Source organism: Leopardus geoffroyi, chromosome A1 (assembly GCF_018350155.1).
Source record: "Leopardus geoffroyi isolate Oge1 chromosome A1, O.geoffroyi_Oge1_pat1.0, whole genome shotgun sequence".
In the NCBI taxonomy this organism is placed as follows: Eukaryota; Metazoa; Chordata; class Mammalia; order Carnivora; family Felidae; genus Leopardus; species Leopardus geoffroyi.
Window position 1 is genome coordinate 204,285,262 of NC_059326.1, and position 27,021 is coordinate 204,312,282.

At 38.9% G+C, this 27,021-nt stretch overlaps 2 protein-coding genes across 6 annotated transcripts in view; one reads left to right on the plus strand and one right to left on the minus strand.

The window, feature by feature from the left end:
* Positions 1-27,021, minus strand: part of NNT (nicotinamide nucleotide transhydrogenase) — a 95,008-nt gene that overhangs the window by 41,186 nt on the left and 26,801 nt on the right. For all 5 annotated transcript variants that reach the window (XR_006701649.1, XM_045438547.1, XM_045438571.1 and 2 more), the window contains exons 7-11: positions 23,729-23,916; positions 4,579-4,712; positions 4,083-4,274; positions 3,305-3,458; positions 98-259 (exon numbers count right to left, since the gene is read on the minus strand). Coding sequence is in view for 4 of the 5 variants with exons in the window: in XM_045438547.1 (XP_045294503.1) it covers positions 98-259; positions 3,305-3,458; positions 4,083-4,274; positions 4,579-4,712; positions 23,729-23,916 (830 nt within the window). In the remaining variant the exon portion in view is untranslated. The remainder of the gene's footprint in view (positions 1-97; positions 260-3,304; positions 3,459-4,082; positions 4,275-4,578; positions 4,713-23,728; positions 23,917-27,021) is intronic.
* LOC123576956 (ubiquitin-conjugating enzyme E2 N-like) lies at positions 5,850-6,313 on the plus strand. The gene has a single exon (XM_045438591.1). It carries the CDS (start codon positions 5,897-5,899, stop codon positions 6,311-6,313), a length of 417 nt encoding a protein of 138 aa, XP_045294547.1. The 5' UTR covers positions 5,850-5,896.

The following is a 27,021-nucleotide window of genomic DNA, read 5'->3' on the forward strand; positions in this document are numbered from 1 at the left end:
TTTGTAAACAAAGACTTTATAAACCTCACTGAAAGCGGCTGGAGAATTGAACAGCCCATGAAAACCTAAGATGAGGGAAAACAAGAGAGGACCAAACCTGAGATTGCATTAGTCACAGACATCAGTGGTGAGTGGAGAGCAGGGGTCACTCCCCAGACAGTGTGGTAGCCCACAATGCCGGCCAAGCCAAAAGTGGTCACCATCTGGGAAAAGGCTAAATTGGGTGCCGCAAGGCCCAAACCCAGAATCCCAGTGAGACCTACAGAAAGAGAAGAGTGTGAGCTGACATCCAATTAATTACCTCAAGATTAAAAGCACACACACGCACACACACACAAGCATGTGAAATAGTCAATCCTTTTAAATTCTGCACCCAATAATGAGATTTGCCAATAATGAGATTTTTTACACATCTCATGATGGGAGTGGGGGGGGGGGGGGAGGTGGTTAAAGGTATTATGAACAAACTCAACTTCCTGACTGCCACCTCTCAAAATAAAACAAGCTATAAAGATCTAGTAGAATTTATGAGTCACCTGAATAACAGTTTCCCCATTGTCCTCTTCCCTGTTTTAATTTCCATTGACAATGCCACGTGTGTTTATATGAGTGTTTCTGTTCCAGAATTACAGACCTATACAGATCTACCAAAAAGCATTTCTACTTGGGCAAGACACAACCTTTACAAGACAGGACTTTTTTGAAGCCAATTTCATGTCACTCAGATTTGGCTAAGGAAGAGGGATTTTAAAAGAGTAGGAAGGATTTCATTCACTCCAGCACCTCCCCAAAACATATGGCTTCCACCCACCCGGGACAGAAGTTTTGCAATTGCTCCTGAATCTGGACTGGACTGCTGGCCAGGGCAGTCAGCTCCAGCCTCAACACCAAGTCAGCAAACAGGATTTTACAAAGAAAAGGAAAAAAAAAAAAAAAAAACAAATTAAATTAAGAATGTGCAGAATACAAAGTCAGCTCTGAACATACATCTTTAATTATTGCCTTTCTTAATAGCAAACATGTGGATGGCTGTTCTGCAACAGAAGGGTTACCTAGTGGTCAGTAAAAATAATGCTAATGGGGGACCAGGGAGCTGGAATTCAACTTTCTGAAATAAGGTACTTTTTTTCCTTGATATGAACTACTTCTTTCTAAGTGGCACAGCTAGAACATCTAGAAATTGACGTTAAGTTTACTTTAAATCATGTAATAAGACTGCAGTTTTAATTTATATTTCCCTACCCGCATATAAAATTTCCAGGGTTCCAATGCATGGCCCATTAACCATCTGGAGGTAGAGTCAGAATATTGTTTTGTGTTCTAGCTAAACATCAGAGAAGCTGTATAGAGCTGTGGTGAATACATTTCATGGGGCGCCTGGGTGGCTCAGTCTAACTCTTGAGTTCGGCTCAGGTCATGATCTCATGGTTTGTGAGATGGGCCCCACTTCGGGCTCTGCGCTGACACGGTGAAAAGCCTACTTGGGATTCTCTCTTTGCCCCTCCCTGACTCACATGCACTCTCACTCCCTTGAGCTCTCTCTCTCAAAATAAATAAATAAGCTTAAAAAATATACATATGGTTTCATAAGCCAGAATGCCACGTTCAAATCCTGGGTCTACTGCTCCTTAGCTGTGTGATCTCAGGCAAGTTACTTAACTTGTCTGTGCTATAGTATCCTCATCTGTAAAATTATTAACCCTCTCTGTCCTCAGCTGGAAAAAGAAAATAATAAATAATATGTGCACCTCACTGAGGTCTTGTAAGAAGTAAATAAGTTAAGGCATATGAAGTGTTTAGTGCAATGCTTAGCACTCATTAAAGGACTACATTAATTGAGAAGCACTAAAATATCCATCTTTTGTTGGGCATCTAAGATAAAAATCACATATCTGAAGGTTTTTTAATCAACTATTTAACAAACTAATGTCTTTTCTATAACATATTTAATAATGTCAAATATGCTATTTCGATAGTCTTTGTAACAGAGGAAAAAGAAGAGAAAGAGAAAAAAAAGAAAGGAAAAAAAAGTAAATCATATTCTTTGAAGAATACTATTCAAATAGATTCCTAACACACATGTAAAAGAAAAATACTTGTTTTTATTATTACGGAGGAAGTTTAAGGTAAAGAAAAACAAGTATATGGCCATCCTTTTATTCACTAGAATATGCTATTGTCATATCTATTAAAATGCAATAAACCTTGACTTAACACAAAACAAACCTAGAAAAATAAACCATCATATATGCCTCATTCTATTTCCTGACAAATCTCAAAGAGAAATGGAAATTTACAATCTTTCCAAAAATCCTCTGCAGGTACAATATAATAAGCTGGTTTCTTTTTTTCTTTGACAAGTAAGTGCAAGTCGGGACATGGCCCCATTTATTCACCATGTTCAGAACTAGAGGCTTTTCAGTCATTTTGCTGAGACTTGCTCTTTATTCAAGGAGAGTTACACATTTCGCTTTCAAACATCTGGGCTCGCATGGGAATTTGGAGAATGCTGAGGCTACAAGAATTGTGTGCCTGGTGCTGGTCCTTAATTCTTTATAGTTTGCTTTTCTTTTTGCTTTGGCTCTAAGTAGATCTAAATATTTTTAATTCATTCTATGAGAGAAACCAATTTAAAACCAAATGACCATATTTCAAACTCAAATAATTCATACCCAGAATGAATATTTATCACTCTTTTACAGTGACTATTTAATGTTTTCGTTAAGATGAACTGAAAAGCAGAGAATTTGTGTTCAATTGTAAAGAAAGAAATGAAAATTTAAAACCTGAATGTTTTTACTAGGTAAATAACTAGGATGTTAGACAAACATTCAAGGGCTCTGTCTGTATCGTACTGTTGATTCTTCAATGCAAACGTTTAGTTCCCTAGGCTTCCCGATGTGCAGATGATCACAAGTGATGTTTTACAACCCACGAAGATAGATAAATAAGTAACTACATTTACGGGCACTTAAAACCAACACAATCCAACACACAACACTACTCGATACATTTGATGGAAGATAAAGCTATTAACAGCTATATTTTAAATGTTTTCTATGAAAGAAAAGCATTAACAGCCTGTATATGCTTTCACACACATTCATTCCAGTATCTGGCGAGCACCTGTATAATGCCACAGAGGTGAGACAAGTAACACGTTTATGAAAACTCGCTTCTAACAGACCCACTTCCTAATGGAATCCAAAGGAGAACAGCATTTCGTTCGCTAATTTTGACAACTGATACATTTCTTACAAAATCCAAATAATTAGGACTCAACCCTAAGGAAGGGGGTCCTCACCTGCTGTATACGCAGAAGCCGTAGTCATGGTCTTCCTCAAGGGGGTGACCGTAGCTGCTTTTTCAGCTTCCAGCTCAGCCACTGTCTTCGGTTTTACTGGGGCACCTTGAGGAATATTTTTCGGGGTGGGAGCGGGGAAAATCACTTCTCCATCCTAACAGAAATTAGAAAAACAATGTTAAAAGTCAATCCAGCATTTCAAAAACACAGAAGATAGTGACAGTGCTGCGGGGGGGCGGAAACAGCTGTTCTTTTAAATATAATTTTTCTGGGCCTCCTGGGTGGCTCAGTCGGCCAAGTGTCTGACTTCAGCTCATGTCATGATTTCATAGTCCGCGGGTTTGAGCCTCACATCGGGCTCTGTGCTGACAGCTCAGAGCCTAGAGACCTCTTCAGATTCTATGTCCTTCTCTCTGTCCCTTCTCTTGCTCGTGCTTGGTCTCTCTCAAAAATAAATAAACATTAAAGAAAATTAAATACAATTTTTCTTTTAAGATTTTTTTTTTTATTTTAGAGAGAGAAAGAACACAAGCACATGTGTGAGCAGGGGAGGGGCAGAGGGAGGAAGAGAGAGAATCCCAAGCAGGCTCCACACCCAGCGGGCAGCCCAACTCAGGGCTCAATCCCGCATCCTTGGGACCACAACCTGAGCCAAAATCAAAAGTCAGATAGATGCTCAACTTCCTGAACCGCCCAGGTGCCCCTAAAGATTTTAAGTTATCTCTACACACAACACATACATTTGTAATGAAAATGCAGGAAGGATTGGGTCTCTTACCTTCATCACTACAGTTCCTCTAATGACATGACCCATTGTACCAAAGTCAAAGTCGTCTTTCACTTCAAAATAAAAGTTATCTTTGTCAGGGCTGATGGCCTTCAGGAGCTTGGTGATGTTGTTGGAATAGAGGGTGCTGGCCTGAGTGGCCATTCGGCTGGGAAGGTCTGTGTAGCCGATGTGAGTAACTCCCTACGTGAACAAAAATATATAGTCTGAAAGGTCTAATCCGGTCTGTTCACCTTCCTGCTAGGACAATTCTCAGTCATAGCCAAGGCTAAGCTGTGAAATTATGATCTTCGTAAATATGCACACATCTCACAAACAAATAGTATATTTCAAAAAGAGCTTTAAATGTGCCTATTTTTAATTTTAAGAAATTTCAGGCCTCAGTTTCTCTAAACACTTTGAGCTTTGAGGCATAAATACTCTCTTGCAAATCACTATGGTGAGCCATGGGACATTGTCCACAGAGAGAAGCAGCTGTTTCCTATACCTTGTGAACGTAAAGTTCTCCTGGCTTCGTAGTTTCAAAGTTTCCGCCAGCCTCAGCAGCTAAATCCACAACAACTGAACCTTCCTTCATTGACTCAATCATTTCTTTACTAAATAAAACTGGGGCTTTTTTACCTAATAAAATGGAAAGAAAACAGAACAAATTATATTATACTTTTTTAAACTCTATTTTCTAATTATTACAGTAGTCTCTGGAGGCTCAAAAATGTAACATCTGAAATTTAACCCTTTCAAGAGACCCAAAAGTCTATACACAGGTGGAAATGGTCATCCTCCTCAGGAAGAAATATGGTTAGTACAAACTGCAAAGCCGATATGCGGGAGGGAGACGTGTGGCTAATAAGCCAGCCTTTCCGTTTACTTACTCAGCATGGAAATCTCAGAACGGCTCTTCCCCACTGATTTACATTCAGCACCACTCATGAAGACATAACCATTTGCCTGGGTTTTTTTTTTTTTTAATGCATAATAAGCTATTAAGGAAACTATATGCACCTGAACTGGACAAGCCATAAAGATCACAAAAGTCAAGGGGAATACTCACTAGCAATTTACCAAATTAAAAAATGGAATATTTTCAAACATCTTAACAAACCTCACCAGATTTTCCAACATGTTAAATTAATCTACCTTCATTTAACACAGGATAACTTCAGGGAGAGACAGAGAAATGCCATGAAATGAAAACAATAGGAAATCCCAACCTGGGACTGAGGTTGGAAATCACTCATACACTTTTATTTCCCCCAACACTATTTATTCTGCCTCTGATGAGTCAAGCCCTATACGTGGTGCTCAGAATATACTGGTAGATAAACAGAAAAGATCCCTGTTCTTATGGAACGCTCTAGTTATGAGACAGTTCACATTTTAAATTCATTCACTAATTCTTACATAGAAAATAAAGCACCAACCTAACGTATTAGTATGTTCAAAGGGGGCCCACAATGTCAGTATATTACAGTGTTCAAGTTTCATAAAACAATAAATACCTAAGCCAAAAGACAAAGGACATAAACTTGTGAGATTGGTAGTAGGAAAGTAGAGAGTTAATAGCCTAATTATCTTTATCTTCTCCTCTTTTAGTAAGTTTTCAACTCTGTGTTTACAGAATTTTAGTAAAAGTACTATCAATTTTATAAATGAAAATTAATTTCAAATGAAATTTCCATTATAATAATAATCTGTTTTTCAATCTTCTTGATTGGAACACATATGGGTTTAAAAAAAGAAAACTAGGTGCGCGAGGTGAGCAGAGCCAGAATCGAGACCAGAAGCCGAGCTCGGGATCTGACAAGATGGCCGGGCTGCCCTGCAGGATTATCAAGGAAACCCAGCATTTGCTGGCGGAACCAGTTCCTGGCATTAAAGCGGAACCTGACAAAAGCAACGCCCATTATTTTCACGTGGTCATTGCTGGCCCCCAGGATTCCCCCTTTGAGGGAGGGACTTTTAAACGTCAACTATTCCTTCCAGAAGAATACCCAATGGCAGCCCGTAAAGTATGTTTCATGTGCAAAATTTATCATGCTAATGTAGACAAGTTGGGAAGAGTATGTTTAGATACTTTGAAAGATAAGTGGTCCCCAGCACTGCAGATTCGCACAGTTCTGCTATCGATCCAGGCATTGTTAAGTGCTCCCAATCCAGATGATCCACTAGCAAATGATAGAGCAGTGGAAGACCAACGAAGCCCAAGCAACAGAAACGGCTAGAGCATGGATAGGCTATATGCCATGAATAATATTTAAAATTGATCTGATCATCAAGTGTGCATCACTTCTCCTGTTCTGCCAAGACTTCTTCCTTTTTTGTTTGCATTTAATGGACACAGTCTTAGAAACATTACAGAATAAAAGCCCAGACATCTTCAGTACTTTGGTGATTAAATGCACATTAGCAAATCTATGTCTTGTCCTGATTCACTGTTGTAAAGCATGAGCAGAGGCTAGAAGTACCATCTGGATTGTTGTGAAACGTTTAAAAGCAGTGGCCCCTCTCTGCTTTTATTCATTCCCCCAATAGTGGTTAAAGTATAAAGCACTGTGAATGAAGGTAGTGGTCAGGGTTAGCTGCAAGGGGTGTGGGTGTTTTCTCTTTATTATCTTTTTTTTTGGTGGGGGGGGGGGGGAGAGGTAGTTTTAATTTTATGGGCTCCTTTCCCCCTTTTTATGGTGATCTAATTGCATTGGATAAAAGCATCTAACCAGTTCTTTAGAATATGCTCTCTAGCCAAGTCTAAGTTTATTTAGATGCTGTAGATGGACAAGCTTGATTGTTTGAACCAAAATGGGAACATTAAACAGACATCACAGCTCTCACTAATAACACTGTGACTTTGCTGTCAAGTGTAGAATCCTTCCTTCAAAAAAACCTTGTGACCATTTTGTATGGCTTATCTGCAAACTTCTGTAAATCTTATGTTAGAGTAAAATATTTTTTGTTATTCTACTTTGTACAGTTTATTTTACTGTCTCATTTTCTCAATGTGACAATCGTATTTAAAAATTAAAACTGATGGAACATTCTGTTTTTGTCTTCACCATCTGACAAGTCGAATGACAAGAGGTGGATTTTGCCCATTTCTTTTCACCGATGCAAACTTGTGTTAAGATATCACTGAATGGAGTATTTATAAGCTGGCCCTGAGCATGCATAAAGCATTGGTATCTGATATTTTTTTTACCTCCTAGAAATTTGAAATATGTGTTGTCTGATTAGTTAGATGATCATTAGTGTCTCGCCATGATGTCTGAAAATTACTGTACAGGAGAGTCACAGCAAAGCAGCCGTTGTGACTGGCTTTGTGTAGGACTCATATGTTGTGCCACATTTGTTTGTCTGGCATTTCGGGTATGACCTCTTTCTTAGTTTTTGTCTGAAAACTCCATGTGTGACCACTGGTGTATGATACTATTAGGAAACACCAATCTGATAACCATCTGGGGTTTGCGGAGACATTTATGAGTCTTCCTTGTAGACCTCACATGCAGACCTCAAGCAACCAGCTTGCATAAGTGTCATCCGAAAGGTTTCTTCCTTTGTGAACATCAAATCCTCAGTTCATGATTCTTATTTTCATCCTTCAGTATTTGCTCTGAGAGCTATTGCTTGATATTCAGTAATTTTTTCTGCATTGATAGAGTTCCTCCCCTCAGAAAAACTGTTCTTTCCCACCCGTTTCCGTATCTAATTTCTGATCCTTGTTTTTTTTAAGACATCAGTATAACCAGTCCTAAGTATGTAAATGTTAACCTGTGGGTTGGAACCTTTGTCTTGCAATTTAAGGTAATGGATATTGTAGCCCATCTGAGTTTCCCCTACTCTTTATTCTCATAACGTCTGGAGTTTCTTCAGAATGTGGTGTATTTTGTTGTGCTTCTATGTAAGATGAAGAATTATCTATTAAAATTACATTTTTGACATAAAAAAAATAAAAGAAAAAAGAAAAAGAAATATTTCTGGCACATGCGGGGGAAAAAAGCTGAAAAGATAACAAATCGGTATTTATATAGTACCTCCCTCTTTCTCAATGCCAACTTTATACTTCCAAGATAAAGTCCAAATTCTAAGCCTCCTATTACTGAAGGCCTTCCTCCCTCACTCCTTCTCACATTCTCTCTCATTACCGCCCCACTGGACCTTCTGCTCCAGCCACACAGGGGTAGCTAGCTGCCACACAGTTTGTCGGATAATCTTTTGAGTTTCCAAGAAAGAGCAAGAATAAGGAGATATTTTCCCCAAAGACAATACTCTGACATCCTGGTGGTTTCATCATTTCTCTAAATTCTCTGGAAATACTCCTTTCATCGACTCTCCCCACTACAGTCCAACAAAAGCTTGAATATTTAAACTTTATTAAACAATCTGGGGATGCAAACCACATACATTTATTTGAGGACTCCTCCCCCCCCCCCCCAAAAAAAGGTTATGCTGCTCAGCTCTGCAGTAATTTAAAGCTACAGATCATATAGGTGCATCCACATAAAGTGGCAAATTTAAAGCGCTAATGTGTGCTTTCTAGGTATTTATTACCATCATCCCCCTTCCTCTTCTCTAGTCCAGAGCCTCTTTTCCATTAACCAGCCTCTTGTTTGCTACAGCTTTTCCTCACACCTTACCTGTACCCTCCAGTCTCAGATTGATGTGCCTTTAACTGCAATTTGGATCCAGGCCCACCCCCTTTGACTTCTAACTGCACTAACTGTATAGCCATCAACTTCACAAATTTGATTTGGCATCTAATTAATTCCTCCTGCCTTAAAAATTCTGGATTCCTTCTTTTTAAGGATCAATTCCAGGACTGTAACCCTACTGACTTTACAAGACCTCAAGTGGCCAAAACCATTTAGGCTCCCTAGAAAACATCCTATATATTACCTATTTGTCTTTGATTTTACTCACTCAACCTTCACAAAACAATTATGCAGTGGCTGACACAACTTTAATGCACACACACATACATACACACTGGCATCTTAACAAAAATAATAAATATTCTGTCCATATTGTCACTCTGAAATTCAATCACTTTTGAAAGGATAGGATATTCTTTCACATAATTTATTTAGTGTATAGTCAAATAACTAGAGGATGAGTTAAAATTTAAGTCACAGAGGAATATTTAAGATACGTTAAATTATTAGATAAAAAGCACACAACAAAATAGTATGTATATACTACTGCCATTTCGTAAAAAAAAAAATTTCACATACATATTTATGAGTGTTTCATATGTATTTTTATATATACATATACTATACTACATATCTTATATAGTTTCTAGTAAATTCTATATAGTATAACATTTAACCATACCAGGATATCTTTAAATGCTAAGAATATTTTCTTCTTTGTGCTTTTCCTTATCTCACAAATTTTCTATAAGAGCTAGTTTTAATTTGGGCACCTGGGTGGCTCAGTGAGTTAAGTGCCCAACTCTGGAGGTGGGCTCAGGTCATGATCTTGCAGTTAGTAAGCTTGAGCCCCACACTGGGCTCTGTGCTGATGGCACAGAGCCTGTTTGGGATTCTCTCTCTTCCCTCTTTCTGCTCCTCGCCTGCTCATGCTCTCTCTCAAAATAAATAAATAAAACAAATTTAAGAGCTACTTTTAATTTTATAATTTAAAAAATCAATAAAGGCTACAGGGAATACAATGATGAATAGAACAGTACAGCTGGCTTTTAAGCATTCACATGTGGATTAATTTTTTTTTTTAATTCTGGAAGTGTAGAAATGAAAATTGAAAACAGAAGGGAAAAAAATAGAGCCAAAAGAGGAGCAGGGTAATACATAAAAGTTCCAAATGAGAAAATCCTCAAAAGAATAGTTCAAGAGGAGGAAAGACTGAGAAAGAAATTTCAAAATACTATCTTACCCTGATGTCCTCCTAGGGCAAAAATGTAATACGTGATAATGTGGCATCACAAAATGGAAGCAACAAAAGGAATAAGATGCTTAGTTAAGTATGGAGGGGTGAATCTACTATACATCAGAATGAATTATAAAAAAATCAACCCTTGGGGTACCTGGGTGGCTCAGTAGGAAGAGCCTAAGACTGTTGATCTTGGGGTCATGAGTTTGAGCCCCACACTGGGTATAGAGATCCCTCAAAACAAATAAAATTTTTAAAAAAGAGAATCAACCCAAAAAGGAAGACAGAAGAAAGAGAACCTTGGTGAATAGCCCTCTAGTCTTTGGATTAAAAAGTATTTTCCTGGGTGCCTTGGTGACTCAGTCACTTAAGCATTGGACTCTTGATATTGGCTCAGGTCATGATCTTGCAGATCATGGGATCAAGCCCGTATCAGGCTCCCCTACCCATAGTACATAGCCTACTTGGGATTCTCTCTCTCCCTCTCTCTTCCCCTCCCCTGCCTGCATGCAAAGTGCTTACTCGTGTTCTCTCTCTCTCTCTCAAACTAAAGAAATAAACTTTAAAATAAAGTATTTCCTAAAGCAATTGGGAAAACAATAGATTTAAGTATGAAAAAAGTACATATTATCGTCCTCAAAAATAAATATGACAAAAAATATATTAAAAAGCTCACAGAAATTTAAATAAAAATGAAACACAAAGATCCTAATAAATGAACAACAAATACAAACACTCAATTCTAAGAGAAATGGTAACAACTAAATTTTTTTTTCAAATATTCACCCTCCTCCGGGCGCCTGGGTGGCTTAGTTGGTTGAGTGAACGATTCTTGGTTTTGGCTCAGGTCACAATCTCGCCATTTGTGAGTTCAAGCTCCACTTGAGTTTAGCGCTGACAGTGTGGAGCCTGCTTGGGATTCTCTCTCTGTCCTCACTTTCTGCTCCTCCCCTGTTTGCATGCTCTCTCTTTCACTCTCTCTCTCTCTCAAAATAAATAAATAAACTTAAAAAAAATGTTCACCTTCATAATGAATCAAAGAAATGTGAGTTACAAAAAGTGAGATACTTTTTTTTCTTTGCCTCTAAAACTGAAAGAGTCAAAAATTAATATAGGGGCACCTGGCTGGCTCAATCAGAATATGCAACTCAGGATTTTGGGGTTATAAGTTCAAGTCCCATGTTAGGTGTAAAGATTACTTAAAAATAAAATCTTTAAAAAAAATCATAATGTTGAGGGGTGCCTGGGTGGCTCGGTCGGTTAAGCGTCCGACTTCGGCTCAGGTCATGATCTCTCGGTCCGAGAGTTCGAGCCCCGCGTCAGGCTCTGTGCTGACGGCTCAGAGCCTGGAGCCTGTTTCAGATTCTGTGTCTCCCTCTCTCTCTGCCCCTCCCCTGTTCATGCTCTGTCTCTCTCTGTCTCAAAAATAAATAAACGTTAAAAAAAAATTTTTTTAAATCATAATGTTGAAATGAAACAAGTAGCAGGATGATCTATTTATGAGATTATGGACTGCACAAGTTTCAAGAAAGCATAGTTTACAAACATGTATCAACTGGCCAAAAATGATGATATTCACTCATCCAGTAACTCTACTTCTAAGATTTGATTAATCCTGGGGAAATAAATGAAAATACACACATTGGAATGACACAGAAAAAAGGTTAGAGCATTATTTTTAATTGGCAAAAACTGGAATTAAATGAAAAGCCCAACTTTTCGGGAACCATTAAATAAAATATGGTACATTCAAACAAGAAAATTCTATAAAGCCATTAAAATATATTTACAAAAATTTCTTTTTATTTTTTATATGTTTTTTATTTATTTTTGAGACGGAGAGAGACAGAGCATGAGCAGGGGAAGAGCAGAGAGAGTGGGAGACACAGAATCCGATGCAGGCTCCAGGTTCTGAGCTGTCAGCACAGAGCCCGACATGGGGCTCGAACTCACGGAGTGTGAGATCATGACCTGAGCTGAAGTCGGATGCTTAACTGACTGAGCCACCCAGGCGCCCCATTTACAAAGATTTCTTAATGACTCATCATATTATATCAAGGGGAACATTTATGATATAATATTATATGTAGGAAATGAGAAAGACACTGTATCCTGATCTAACATGATAAAAATGCATGGAAAAAAGGATGAAAGGAAATGGTAAAATGTTAATAGTATTTTTCATTAAGTAGAGAGATGATGGATGATCTTTACTTTCTACTTTGTATTTTCTACTTCGTACTGCATTTCCAAAAGTCACATACTATTTTTATAAAAAACAATAAAATAAAGTACTCCTGCGTAATCACAACCAATTTCTTCTTTAAGTTGAAGACACAGGTTCAGAGTTGTACTAGAAAATTAAAAAAACTTAAAAATGCCATCAGACCAATCTATTTACTTACCAACTGAAAGGCTTCACTCACCGTTATGTGCCCTCCCTACAGCAAATGAAGCTATACAGTTAGGACAGCCTTTCAAAGAGTGCTTCTAAAACACTTACAAAGTGAGTCAGAGACTAAGGATGGATAACAAACAGGAAGATTTTTACAATATAAAACATAGAGAAGAATATACCCAATGTTTAATACAAATCCTACAAATATAAAGAGATGTCCCATATACCCCAGAGATAGTCTGGTATAGATTTTAGACACAAGAATAAAAGGCTAAGTGATCATATCAGATCTTTCAAGACATAACTGTAGAAGATGTCAGAAGAATTAATAGAAGAAGGCAGAGGGACCTGGGTGGCTCCATCAGTTCAGCATCCCGACTCCCGATTTTGGCTCAGGTCGTGATCTCACAGTTAGAGGGTTCGAGTCCCTTATGAGGCTCTATGCTGACAGCAGGGAGCCTGCTTGGGATTCTTTCTTCCTCGCCCTCTAACCCTACCCCACTCTTGCTGTCTCTCGCTCTCTCAAAATAAATAAATAAACGTGAAAAAAAAAAAAAAAGAAGGTGGCAGGTAAGAGTTATGTTTGTTTTTGTTTTTGAGGCAAGCACAATTGGGCTTTCCCCTTTTGATTGCTCATTTCTTTTAATTTTACAATTTTATCTGCCAAAGAGGAGATATACAAATAAACTGAAATTTTTACACTTTCTCAAACCAATTTCCCCCAAAACAATAACAAAAATCAATATGACAGAAAAAATTAATGAGAGAATTTTTTTAAATGTATTTCCTAGCACAATGCAAAATGTGGATGAAGGATTTGGCATGATGTACAACCTCATGAAATATTTCTTGGTGCCTTCTCGTTCTTGGACATTAAGTTCCCTGGGAAGATTCCTCGGTCCCCTCCCAGCTGGGAATCTATTTTCATACTGTAGCCAAAACAATGGTAGGACAAAATGCACCCCCAGTCATCATTCAAATACGCATCCATTTATCCACTCAAGTAATATTTAGTGCTTACCATGTGCAGACTGGATATGAAGGAAAATTTTCCTTACAGCTCTGAAGACTAATATTTTAGGACTGAAAGAGGCTATATTCAAAGGTCAGTAAACAGTTTTATTATCCAAAATAGCTGAGGTATTTAATAAAGCAGTCATCTAAAAATCTGTGTGGTTTCCCAATTGGTTGGCCATTATTTAGGGTGAGCAGGGATGGCATAGATGACTGTAAGGTATCCTTGAATCTCTGTGTACACCAAGAATTGTCTATAGACTGAAAACATGCCTCACACGTGCACTGTTTCTAGATGTATGCATGTATGGCCATAGAATTCACAGAATTCTTTCCATACTCCTGTATTTTCTCATTAAACAAATACTAAGATGAAGTTTTAAAAGTATTAAAGCTAGAAACTTCTAGAAAAGATTGCTCCTCTCTAAAAACAGCTTCAGGGGCATGTGGCTGGCTCAGTCACAAGATCATGAGTTCGAGCCCCATGTTGGGTGTCGAGATTATTTAAAAAAAAAGAAAAAGAAAAATGGCTAAGTAGCAAAAGAATCATTGGCTTCTCTGTAGCACTAATTTCAAAAAAGAGTGATTTAGCTTAAACTAAATATCAATGGGTAAAGATTTATCAGAAAGTCTTACAATACATTATACTTCATTAAATGAATCAGAGCTAACCTAATCATCTGAAATCAATAAATTCTCAGATTCTACCTTACTGGGAAAAGAATTAAGCCCTCACAGACAACTTTAACCACACCAAAACAATGACAACAACAACAACAAAACCCAAAAACAAAATGAAACAAAAAACCATTAAGAGGAAACCACTAAAAATATTAAGAACAACAAGACACCAAAATGAAATGGGTTTACCACAAAATTTTGATTCCAAACAGCATTTAGCATTATTTACTGGGATTACTCTATAGCATGTAATCAGATGGAGAAATTTCTAACTTCCTGAACTTCTGGCCAGTGAGGTGTCAGATTAGACAGGCTCAAGAAAAACCTTCTGCTTTAACAAGATCATAGTATATTCAACAGTATAGTCGCAAAGAGATAAAAATACAAATAATAGGGGTGCCTGGGTGGCTCAGTCAGTTAAGCATCTGACTCTTGATTTTGGCTCAGGTCATAATCTCTGGGTTCTGAGTTCAAGCCCCACATCGGGCTCCATGCTGACAGTGTGGAGCCTGCTTGGGACTCTTTCTCTGCCCCTCCCCCGCTCGCACACAATTGCACTCTTTCTCTCTCAAATAAGCTTTAAAAAAGAAAAAGAAAAAATACAAATTAAAGAATACATTTATCCAAACCAAGATAGATTTCTCCTGAATAAGTACTAAGAAAACAAGGATAATTATTAATGGAATGCAATACTATCCAGACTCAGTGGAAAATACAGCATGTAAAGACATTGTGAACTACAGCATTTACATATAAAGAAATATCATTAGAAGACAACACAGTTTTGGGGCGCCTGGGTGGCGCAGTCGGTTAAGCGTCCGACTTCAGCCAGGTCACGATCTCGCGGTCCGTGAGTTCGAGCCCCGCATCGGGCTCTGGGCTGATGGCTCAGAGCCTGGAGCCTGTTTCTGATTCTGTGTCTCCCTCTCTCTCTGCCCCTCCCCCGTTCATGCTCTGTCTCTCTCTGTCCCAAAAATAAATAAACGTTGAAAAAAAAAAAAATTAAAAAAAAAAAAAAAAAGAAGACAACACAGTTTTGCACTGAGCACTGTTGCTCACCCAGCACCCATCTCCTCCTCTTGTCACTACTCTGATTTCCATTTTCTCCACACAGTCCACGAACTTCAGGAGAAATAACCTCAGACACCACTCCAGATGCAGGCTGGCCTAAGGATAATCTCATCATATTATTAGTGACCAGTTTGGAAATCCAGATGTAAGCCAAGGGGCATCGCATTGTCCTGCCTCCACCAGCTGGTTCAGGAATGGGCACGAACCCCATTAAGGCCAATAAGAACAAGGAAAAGTTTACTAAAGGCTTCTGAAAAAGACGTTTCCTTGCTCTTCAAGAGGGAGCCATCAGAATTGGCCTTCCTTCCAGATGTCGTGTCCTGCAGACTAAAGGCCCCACACCGCTGCTGCCTTCTTTCCACCACCTCAGAGCAGGGCAAGGTGACAGACTACAGGAGCACAGCCAAAGTCCCCCTGATGTCAGCACACCTATCCACACTTATAAGGGGACTTTCTTCGGATACACAACCCAAGAAGTTTCCTTTCTTATTTAAAGCAGATTGTGTTGGAATTTCTGCTTCTGACAGCCAAAGGTATGCTAACTGATACACACGAAATTTTGGAATTTCAAAATCACAGATGGGGTTAAAGCAATGGTTTGTAAGCTATAAAGATGTTACAGATAAGGACAAAAGGTTTCTTATACATATACATATATATATATATATATATATATATATACACACACATATATATATACACACATATATATATACATACATACATACACACACACACACACACACACACACACACACACACAGAGGTAACTGATTATGTAATAGACAGGAAGTGGCAAGAAACTGCTGAATATTTGATCCACTGATCTATCATCTAATGGGTCTGTGATTTTTTAAATTTTTTTAAGTTTGTTTATTTTTGAGAGAGAGAGAGAGAGACAGAGAGTGAGCGAGTGCACAAGTTGGGGAAGGGCAGAGAGAGAGGGGAAGACACAGAATCTCAAGGGGGCTCCAGGCTCTGAGCTGTCAGCACAGAGTCTGATGGAGGGCTCAAACCCACAAACTGTGAGATCATGACCTCAGCTGAAGTCAGACGCTTAACCAACTGAGCCACCTAGCTGCCCCTGGGTCTGTGATTTAGGCAGCCTCACGGTGCAGACAGCAACATACTGATTCAACCCCTTTATCTATGTTATCACCGGCTAGGCTATAGACAGCTATGTTCATGAAAAGAGATTCTGACCCCAGCAGAGTACTTTATTGGTGAATTCTGTCCACGGAACTAGAGACAAATTTTCTCTGCACAATTAATTATTTGTATTAGGAACTAGAGAGAAACTCAGGCCAGCAAAATCTTGGCTTTTACAAACTGAATACCGTGATATTTCTAAATGTAATACTTACGAAATAGGATTAGTCAACAGCATATTTTAGCAAACTGGAGAAATCCCTAAAGATCTGTTTGAAGAAAAAAACCTAAAAACAAGTTTTTACCTAATAATTAAAGAACACATTTTTAAAAAATTTTAAGGATCATCTTAATCATTTACCTCTCATAGCTATAAATTTGTATAAATAAAAATCATAATTAGTCAAGATGTTACCACGGTTCCATAAATGATGGGAATTCTTAAAACACTAAAACAGTCTACCAAAGTTAAATGGTAGCACAAACAGGAAATGTATAATAATTTTATATAAATTATAACATTGTGTTCTCTCCAATGCATGTTTAGCATTTTGCTACCAAAATGCCTTAAAATAAAAAAATGAATATTTATTACACAATCTGATTTAACTAGTTTTATAAAATAATTAAAAGATTCTTTCTAAAAATAGAAACATTTTTTTACCATGTTATTTATTTCCCATGTTATTCAACTTAGGCCAGAATGAGATTAATTGACAAAAGAGCCTTACTGAAATGCGTATCTTCAGAAAATTCAGTTTTTCAGGGACTGCCTTAGACATTCCATGTAATCCTTGAGAATGTCTAGACCTTCTGTTCACAAAGTCAGTAAGTTTTCAGTCCTGAGTACCACGTGCAGGACCAGACATCACCCGTGGCGGGAAAGAGAATGATGCTAATGCTCTCTCTACGCCAGGCCCTGATCCCTACACTGGATTTTTTTTCTTCATCTATTCAATGAATCAGCTCTGGGAGATAAAAATGTTTACCTCCTTTTCAGAGATGAGGAATCTGAGGTTCAGAGAGACACATCAGCTCTTAAGCAGCGGAACTGGAATTTGAATCTACTTTCTCTGGCTCTAAATCCAAGATCTGATCCCCAGTGAATACATTAAACATAAGCAGATAAAATTACAAAGCAAGAAAAAGGAAAAAGCTATTAGCTGTTCACCAAATCCATGTTTGTTATGAGCTGAACTATGTCCACAGAAAATTCATACGTTGCAGCCCTAACCCCTACTACCTTAAAATATCATGATACTGGGAAATTGGTGAATTCTTTAACCACCTTTAAAGAAAGGTGATTAAGTCAAAATGAGGCCCTAATTCAATCTGACCGACATCCTTAAAATAAGACGAAATGTGGATTAAAAAAAAAGAGACACTAAGACCACGTGAGCACCCAGCAAGAAGAAGACCATCTACATAGTAGACAAAGAAATCTACATAGAAGACCATCTACAAGCCAGAGAGAGAGGCCTCAGAAGAAACCAAACCTGCCCACACCTTGGCCTGGGACCTCCAGCCTCCAGAGCTGTGAGAAAAGAAAGTTCAGTTGTTTAAGCTGGGATTTTGTTACGGCAGCCTTAGCAAACTAATGCAATGTTCTATTATTCCTGGGCACACAGCTAGGAAACAATTCCCAGCTTCCTTCACAGTTAGGGTTGGCCATGTGACTAAGTCTTAGCCAAAGAAATGTGACGAGTGGTATGTGCCATTCGTAGGCATCCTATGTGCATTCCTCTATGTCCCTTTCCCTCTGGCTGGCTGGAGGAGACACGGTGCCTGCAGCGATCTTCAGAGCCTCATCATGATGATGGCGACACTGTCATACCTGAATCCCCAGATGACCACGTGAAGGAGAGATGCCCACCAACATGTCAACCACCCGTTACTGCTAACTGAGCAAGAAGTAAATTTCTATCACGTCCAGGCTTTTGTGCTGATTTGTTATAGCAGCCAGACCACCCTGACGCTGAGACACAAGAAAGTATAGCGAACGTGGAAAGAAGGAAATACAGAAACACATGTGGTAGGCAGCACTAGCTGTTAGCAGTAACTCCATGGGGTGTTGCTTCCCCAGGGATGGCCTCAGCCTCCCAATCCTTTTCAACTCAGGGACTGCCAGGGAGGGAAACACAACTTCCAATCTTGCAACATATGTTTGGAGAAATAATAGACCAAACCAGAATATAATTCTGTGCCATAAATTTTCCTAACAAGCATTAGTTAAATTCGGCCCAATAACTCACTAAGCGTGCTCAAACACACTCTAAGAAGTCATGACTGATAAATGGTAATGGGATATTCCCCAGTCTTGGCATCTTCCTCTTGATGACAAGTTGCCCTGTCCGTGTTGAAAGCTACCAAGAGGTGTGTAGACAGCCTGTGGTTACCAATCTTTGATGTTGCAACACTTAAGTGTTTCTCTCTGTCCTTCAAAATTCTGAAAACAAATGAAACTTTGTAGAAGTAATATTAGAAATTCCATACAGTCATACAATACATTTGAGGGAGGGGAGGGTGACAGATGAATCAGGTTAGTCAGTAAACAAAGCAATAAATAATTCAAAAAAAGTGAGAAATGGCTGATCTATATGAGCTTTGTCCTGTCAGATCATCATGCTTACAGAGAAGGAAAAGAACAACCTGAACAATAAACCTTTACTTTAGGCAAAAACTTTGTAGAGTTGTCAAAGCCGTGTTGTCTTTGTGGAATTTCACAAATGGCAAATATTATCACCATATCAGTTATTCTCCTGGCTGAAAGAACAAGTGTGAACATTACTGTGAAAAATTATTTTTTTTGTGCTATATTTCTGCTCTTTATGAAAGACAGATTTCAAAAAGACAAAAGTAATGTCAGATAAAGAACCAATGTTGATTTTCCAAGAAGACCGCAAAATTTCTCCAGTTTGGTATGATATGCATAAGGCCTTTATTTCGGGGAAAACAACCCCCCGCCACCCTGCCAATTCTCTAGAGTCACGTAAAATTATCACAAGTGTCCTTTGAGGGGTATATTCTACAGACCCTATCTAGTGTAGATAAAAAGTATTGTTACCATAATCTGGATTGTGCCTAAAAAGAGGTCCAAGTATATATGGACTGAGATATTATAATTTATAATCAAGCAACGACTATCTTCCCTCCTGGCTGGTAGACAGTTTCTAACTCCAGGACAGACCTTCTACTACTTCCTAAGTCTATCTCCTAAGAGGAGCTAACCACCTTAAATTGCAAACCTGGCAAGTGTCCTAGTTTTGACAGTTTAAGAAAGCTAGGTTCCCAGTCTTAGGTTAGCCTCTGCATTATTCCCATCCAAAAATGAGCCAACAGAATGTTGTCTCTCTCATATCCTTGGATAGCACTGGAAAAATAAGAGACTGTACCAACGGAGACCTAAGGAAGGCATCCAGGAATATTAGCTCAACAACTTTTGCTGAACCCCTGCTGTACACAGGGCCCTGTGGTAAGCACCCACCATGACAGATCTTAAGAAGCCCAACATATGCTGCACGGGGCCACTAGGGGCAATGAGACTGGGAACTATGGGGAATCCATGGCACAGGCAGAGAGTGCTGTGGGTGCAGAAAGAACAGTGTTTATGGATGAGTAGGAGAGAGCAGAAACCGCGGAGGAAGCGGTAACTGGGTTAAGCAGGATTTCAAAAGGCAGGGAAAGGCAGCGATAGCATTCCAAAGAGAAGGAACAATATGTGCAAAGGTCTGAAAGTCCTTGGCCTATTTGAAAAGACAATAGCAGCCAGCATGACTGAAATTAGGCCCAGAGAGTAAAAAATTAGTTTAACATAAGGCCCAAAGGCGAAATGAGACTAGAAATTAAAAGGCAACAGATACTTTACCAAGGAGCATGAACTTGAAGGCATGGTGGGCGGGGCTCGTAAGCCCATCCTGATCACTCCAGGTGCCTTGTCCAATGATGGTGGGAACCCCAGTGGTCCAAGTCACTGCCATCATTACTAAACAAAAAACCCAGGCTTTCCAGTAGCTATGGTTCAATTACAAAATAAGGGCAAGACCTAAGCAGGGGGTAAAGAGGAGAGCAGGAAAGGTGGAGGAGCTTACGAGGTTATAATTTTTTAGTGAGACAGTCATCAGGAAGGTTTTACATGGAGAAGGTTGTTTCTGTCAGAGGAGATTTAGCATGGGCACCACAGAACTCCTCATTCTTACACTGGGATTTAGGTGAAATATGCCTGACAGAGAGGTAGTGCTAAACCATACGATTCCTCCTCACCCCACACCACCCCTCCCTAACTTACCCATCACATTTTCAACCTGATTCAGTCTGTTCCTGATGAAATATTCCAAGTCTATGGAAAGTCTAAAAGGGTGCCAGAACAATAAAGATGCTGAAAAATCTCTTTGGTTGCAAAAAGTTTAACAGAAAAGATTGTGAGCACAGCCTGAACATGACCAAAGGTGGGGCTGCCTTCCTCTTTAACAATAGCCCCAAAGGGCAAAGAGCTGGACAGGAAAGCTGAGAGCTTTCCCTTGTGTGCACAGCACCACAAAATGGGACTGTCAACTCTATCCTGAATTGACCTGTGTTAAATGACACTCCAGCCTTTAACCCTTCACCCAACCCAATCTAGGGAGTCCAGATGATGGCACGAGGCAGCAAAATAATTAGTGAGCTACAGATATATTTCATTCCACATCCAATCAACATAAATATACCATTATTTTTGTTTCAAGCCCCTGGACTTGGAGGAATGAAAATTTACCAACTCTGTGAGGTTGCAACCTGAAGCTAGCTACCTGCCCAGGTGCCCCTCTCGGCATTCTTTTTTTTTTTTTTTTTTAATTTTTTTTTAACGTTTATTTATTTTTGAGACAGAGAGAGACAGAGCATGAACGGGGGAGGGGCAGAGAGAGAGGGAGACACAGAATCGGAAACAGGCTCCAGGCTCTGAGCCATCAGCCCAGAGCCCGACGCGGGGCTCGAACTCATGGACCGCGAGATCGTGACCTGAGCTGAAATCGGACGCTTAACCGACTGCACCACCCAGGCGCCCCACGGCATTCTTATCCATGTCAGGTCTTCAGGGCAGCCTCCAAGGCACCTGGATCCTACCAAGCAATCTCAGCTTGAAGGACTTTTGACATTTGACTTAATCTCCTCTGGATCCACTCAAGGAAAACCTGAGAACAACTTCTGTTCCAAGAGTCTTTCATGAGCTCAACACACCATCAGGTGACTTATGCAAAGGCTCAGGACATAAACCAGTAAACGTTTAATGCCAAGGATGGTTTTTCAAAGGGTGTTATGCCTTTATAGAATCTTTTCCTCTTTTTGTTTTAATGCTCATGCTTTATGCTTTCAGGTCTCAGTTCCCCAAGCAATATGAAAAACCTTTAGAAAGATCTTCTTCCTTATAATACTAACTTTCTTTCTTTCTTTTTCTTTCTTTCTGTTTTCAAATAAAACAAAAAAAAGGATAACAGAAAGACCAGCCCTCTGAGTACCGGCTCTGGGTCAGTCCACTGGTCAAGGACTTTGTCTAACTTAAATGTGCTCCAAGCAGATCACAGCTTCAGAAAAGATGGAAAACAGTAAAGCTTCAGTGGAACAGATTAACAAAACGTTTTTAACAAATCTTCTTTAAGACTATTTGACCTTTTACCAAAATACACTATTAGGAAATTATTAAAAAAAAAGATATTATCAGGGAGGGGTAGACCCTAAAAGTCAATTATGTGTTTTACATAAGAAGTCTTGAGTTGTATCGCTTACTTTGGGCTTTATAATCAATAATAATTCTATATACTATGTCCAAAGTATCCCGTGTCCAATGAGAGTATGACTTGACTAAAACTAGCTTCATGCCCGCATCATTTACTCCATGAGGAAATGTTTTAGCACCCTCTACTGGCCACTTATATCTAGTCAGCTCATAACCACTCTCCACCATGGAGCTAACTTCCAAAGGTCACATGGTAGCTACAGTAAAGGCCACCCCATCCCTCCTTCAAAGCCACCCATGCAACAGCTGGGCCAGAGGCCACTGCCACAAAAGGAAAGAACAAAATCCTTAAATGCCCTCCTGCCACTGCCTGTTCATGAGTCCTATCATAGCCGGCAGATTTCAAAATATCACCCTGAGCCCCTGGCTTGCCTGATTGATCTGCATTCTGCCTCCAGTGACCGACCCAGCCTCATTTCTACACTCACAGATTCTTCTATGGGCTGAGCCATGTCACGAGCCTGTCCAGTCTGCTTCATGTAGCCAGCTCTGGTGGGATGCTGGTTGTCTTGAGAGCCCAGCTTACCTATCTGGTATCACTCAGGTAAACAGGACAGAAAGAAGAGCTTGAGGGACATATTTTCCCCCACAAGCTCATAGATATGATGTCAATCATCTTCCTGCCCTTGCTTGTATATTATTCAGACTGGGGCTTGGGGTAAGATGACAGAAGAGAATTTCTCCTCTCCCATGGTCTCATGACAAAGCAACTTCTAATGTTCCACAGTCCCCCAGAGAAAGCAAGTCTCCTTTAGTAAGATCTGACACAAGTAACCATTAGCCCTGTAAACTCTCATTATCTGGCCCACTTCCTTTCAGAAAGGAAAATATTAGAGTCGGCATGGTATTCATCATTCAATAGCAGAAGGAAAGGAGGAAAAAAGGTGGAATGTTTTTCACTCCCAAATCTTGCTAGGTCAAGTTACTCTTTACTGATTAATAAGAGCTTACTGATTTGGCATCAATAATCTACTGAATGAAGAATATTCTTTAGAAGAGGATGTGGCAAAGGACTGAAAAGTAATTCCTGCCATCAAAAAACTTACAATTTGGTTGCAAAGACCAAACATGCCAAAGGAAATAATTAAAAAGTGATAAAGTGCCATATCCTTTAGTAAAAAATATATACCGGAAATTCCACAAACACACACACACACACACACACACACACACACACACACACACATGCAAAGTCCCTTTCTCTCTCATGCATGGGAAAATGGCTAAAATATTAGTAACAGCCATCTCTGGTGGAATTTTAGGTCTGTACTTTTGTTCTTCATATTTTTCAGTCCTGTTTGAATGTCCTACAATAAGAACATTGTATCTTAACAAAGAGAACAGAAATAAATTAAGAACCAATTTATCAAAGGTGTAAACAGGAAATTGCTTACAAATAGAATTTTGTACACAGAATATGACCTATGAACACAGCTAGATAAAAATACATGGGAAAAAAAGACTGAACAAAAACATATCGCATTATTAACGATCATTTTTCTCTACAGGCTGCAGTAATTTTGGTCTTTTCTGCCTTTCATATGCTTTCTCAATTCCTAGAAAGTAAATTAATCTTTACTTAAAGCAATTCACATGTTGAACAACTCTCACTCTCATTTTAAAATATCATCAGTGAAAGTGCTTTTGATGACCCCGGGCTTAATGACACACCTGGAATAAGGGCTGTGCTGATGAGGATATCCACCTCCTTGCACTGTTGAGCAAAGAGCTTCATTTCAGCTTCGATGAACTCTTTGGACATCTCTTTCGCATATCCTCCTTGTCCTTCACCAGATTCCTTCAAGTCCACCTCCAAGGGCTCGGCACCAAGAGACTTGAACTGCTCCAAAGCTGCAGCTCTGGTGATTATTGAAGGGAAAGCAGGGGTTATTTCAGGCCCTTAATGCAGAAATCGAGATCATTATTTACATACATATTTGGGGGGTTGGGTTTTTTTTTAAGTTTTTATTCAAATTCCTGTTAGCTAACATAACAGTGTAATATCAGCTGCAGGTGTACAATACAGTGATTCAACATTTCCATAGAACACCCTGTGCTCATCACAAAAGGTGCACTTCCTCATCCCCATTACCTGTTTCACCCATCCCCCTGCCACCTACCTTCCCTCTGGTAACCATCAGTTTGTTCGCTATAGTTAACAGTCTGTTTCTTGGTTTACCCCTCCTTCTTTCTCTTTTCCCTTTGCTTGTTTTGTTCCTTAAATTCTACATATGAGTGAAATCATATGGTATTTGTCTTTCTTTGACTTATTTCACTTAGCTTAATACAGCTCTATCCATATTGTTGCAAATGGCAAGATTTCATTCTTTTTATGGCTGAATAATATTCCATTGTACACATATACCACATCTTCTTTATCCATTCATTAGTCAAAGGGCACTGGGCTATTTCCATAATTTAGCTATTGTAAATAATGCTGCTATAAACATCAGGTGCATGTATCCCTTTAAATTAGTGTTTTTATATTCTCTGGGTAAATACCTAGTAGTGCAATTGCTGGATCGTAGGGTACTTCTATTTTTAACGTTTTGAGGAACCGCCATACTGTTTTCCAGAGTGGCTGCACTAGTTTGCATTCCCACCAACAGTGCAAGAAGGTTCCTTTTTCTTCACATCCTCACCAACACCTGTTGTTTCTTGTGTTACTGATTTTAGCCATTCTGACAGGTGTCAGGTGGTATCTCACCATAGTTTTGATTTGTATTTCCCTGATGATCAGTGCTGTTGAGCCTCTTTTCATGTGTCTCTTGGCCATCTGGATGTCTTCTTTGGAAAAATGTCTGTTCATGTCTTCTGCCCAATTTTTAATTGGATTATTTATTTTTTGGGTGTTGAGTTTTAAGAAGAACGAACTGTCTATCTTCAAAACTGGAGATTTTCTTTTGATATCTTTGACTGGACTATTTCAATTATCTCCAGAAGTGCATACCACTTCTATAACTTTTTTTTTCTGGAAAAATAAAAATTATAGGGAATTCCAACTTCTACTTAGTTCAGTTGCAAAAGGAATTTCACTATTGATAACTCCAATAATCAATTATGTTTCCTGGGCCTCCATTGTCAATGATGACATGAGCTCTGACCTATGTTAAGATTTGGCTTCATTCCAATCACTCAGGTTGAGATTTTCATTTGTAAATGTTCTGACTTATGGGGACTTCTCTCATATAATGGACTCTTAGAAATATTTTAATAAAGTGATTTTTGTTCCTAGTCCTCATTAAATTGTGTTTGAAAAAAGCAACCTATAAATAGTGTATGTTAAAATGTGAACAGCCAACACATTCAAACTATATAAAAATACATTCAGTTTAAAAAAATAAACTCTAGCCATGCACCGTGTACTAGTTGGAAAACCAGAGCCAACAAAGATCTCAGTTCTGTGGTGGAAAGTGTGTTTAACTTACCAACCCCTATCCCACGATAGTGAATCCCAAACCCCACTAATGACATCGACCCCTTCCCAGACCCACTGAATTACAATCTCCAGGGAAGAGGCCAGAAGCTTTATTTTTAGCAAGAGCTGCAGGTAATTCGGGCCATCAGGGAAGTTTGGGAAACCGTGGCCTGAGGCCATCAGTCCCAAGCAACAGTCATGGTCAGAGAGAGGACACAAAGGGTAGGACATGATTCAGCAAGAGGTTCTCACCCTTTCTGCTGGCTTGAACAAGGAAGCTTGTAGTCCTGATTGCCCAGGAAGGCCAACTTGTGACACAGGGAAATTAGCCAAAGCTGAGGACAGCTGAGAGGACAGAAAGAACCCGGTCCTGGACGGCACCAATGAACTGCTGACTCGAATGTGAAAAGGGACTCCTTCCCATGGATTTTCATTTAAAAGAGCTAATACATTTATTTAGAGTCTAAGCCAGTCTGAATCGGTGTTTTCTATTCCTTACAGACAAAAGGATACTGCTGTTTACAAAGTTTAAGAAATGTATACTAGTTTTAATGAAATAAGATGAATTTAAAATGACCTATATGTATGTGTGAGTGATCACAATTTCATTCAAAGGGTATCTGCATAAATATCTATAAGAAATGATACCAAAAAAATCATTAGCAATTGGATCTAGCTGGTAGAATTATAAAGGTATTTTCATTTTCTGATGTTTCTCTGTATTTTTCAATAATGGACATGTATAAATAATCAGAAACATAAATGCTATGTTAGAATCTCTGCCCTCAAAATAATTATCACTTAAAACTATTATAATGTTTCAAAATGTAAGTAAGATGTGAATATTTTTGACCCCAAAATTTCATTTCTAGGAATTCATCCTAAGGAAATAATGAACTATCTCCAAATACATATGTTCTTACATAGACATATATACAGTATTGTTTATATACAGTGAAAATGTCCATTATAGAAGACTAATTAAAGAAGTCACTCTACTTCCACACAGTGGAATCCTATGCAGCCATTAAATATGTTTGTAGGTAAGTCAAGATCTTCACAATCAACTGCTAAGTAAAAACAAAGCCAGTTAAAATAGCGCTGTTAGTAAAATTACATTTTTAGTTAATGTGTAGAAAAGACAATATATACTGTTCACAGTTCTTTCCAGGGAATAGGCTATTTTATTTTCACTTTTTGTACTTTTTAATGTTTTTTTTGAATTGGGGGAATAAGCATGTATTAGTTTTATGATAAGGAAACTGAATGTTATAAAATTGATATGTCTATAGTATGTAAAATAGGGCTAATCATCCCCACATCATAGGTTTTTTTGTTGTTATTTTTGAGAAAGAAAGAGAGCACAAGCAGTGGAGGGGCAGAGGGAGAGAGAGAATCTTAAGCAGTCTCCACGCCCAGTGCAGAGCCAGAAGCAGGGCTTGGTCTCACAACCTTGAGATCATGACCTGCGCCAAAAACAAGAGTCAGACACTTAACTAACTGAGCCACCCAGGTGCCCTGAGTGTTTGTAAAGAACAAATAAAAC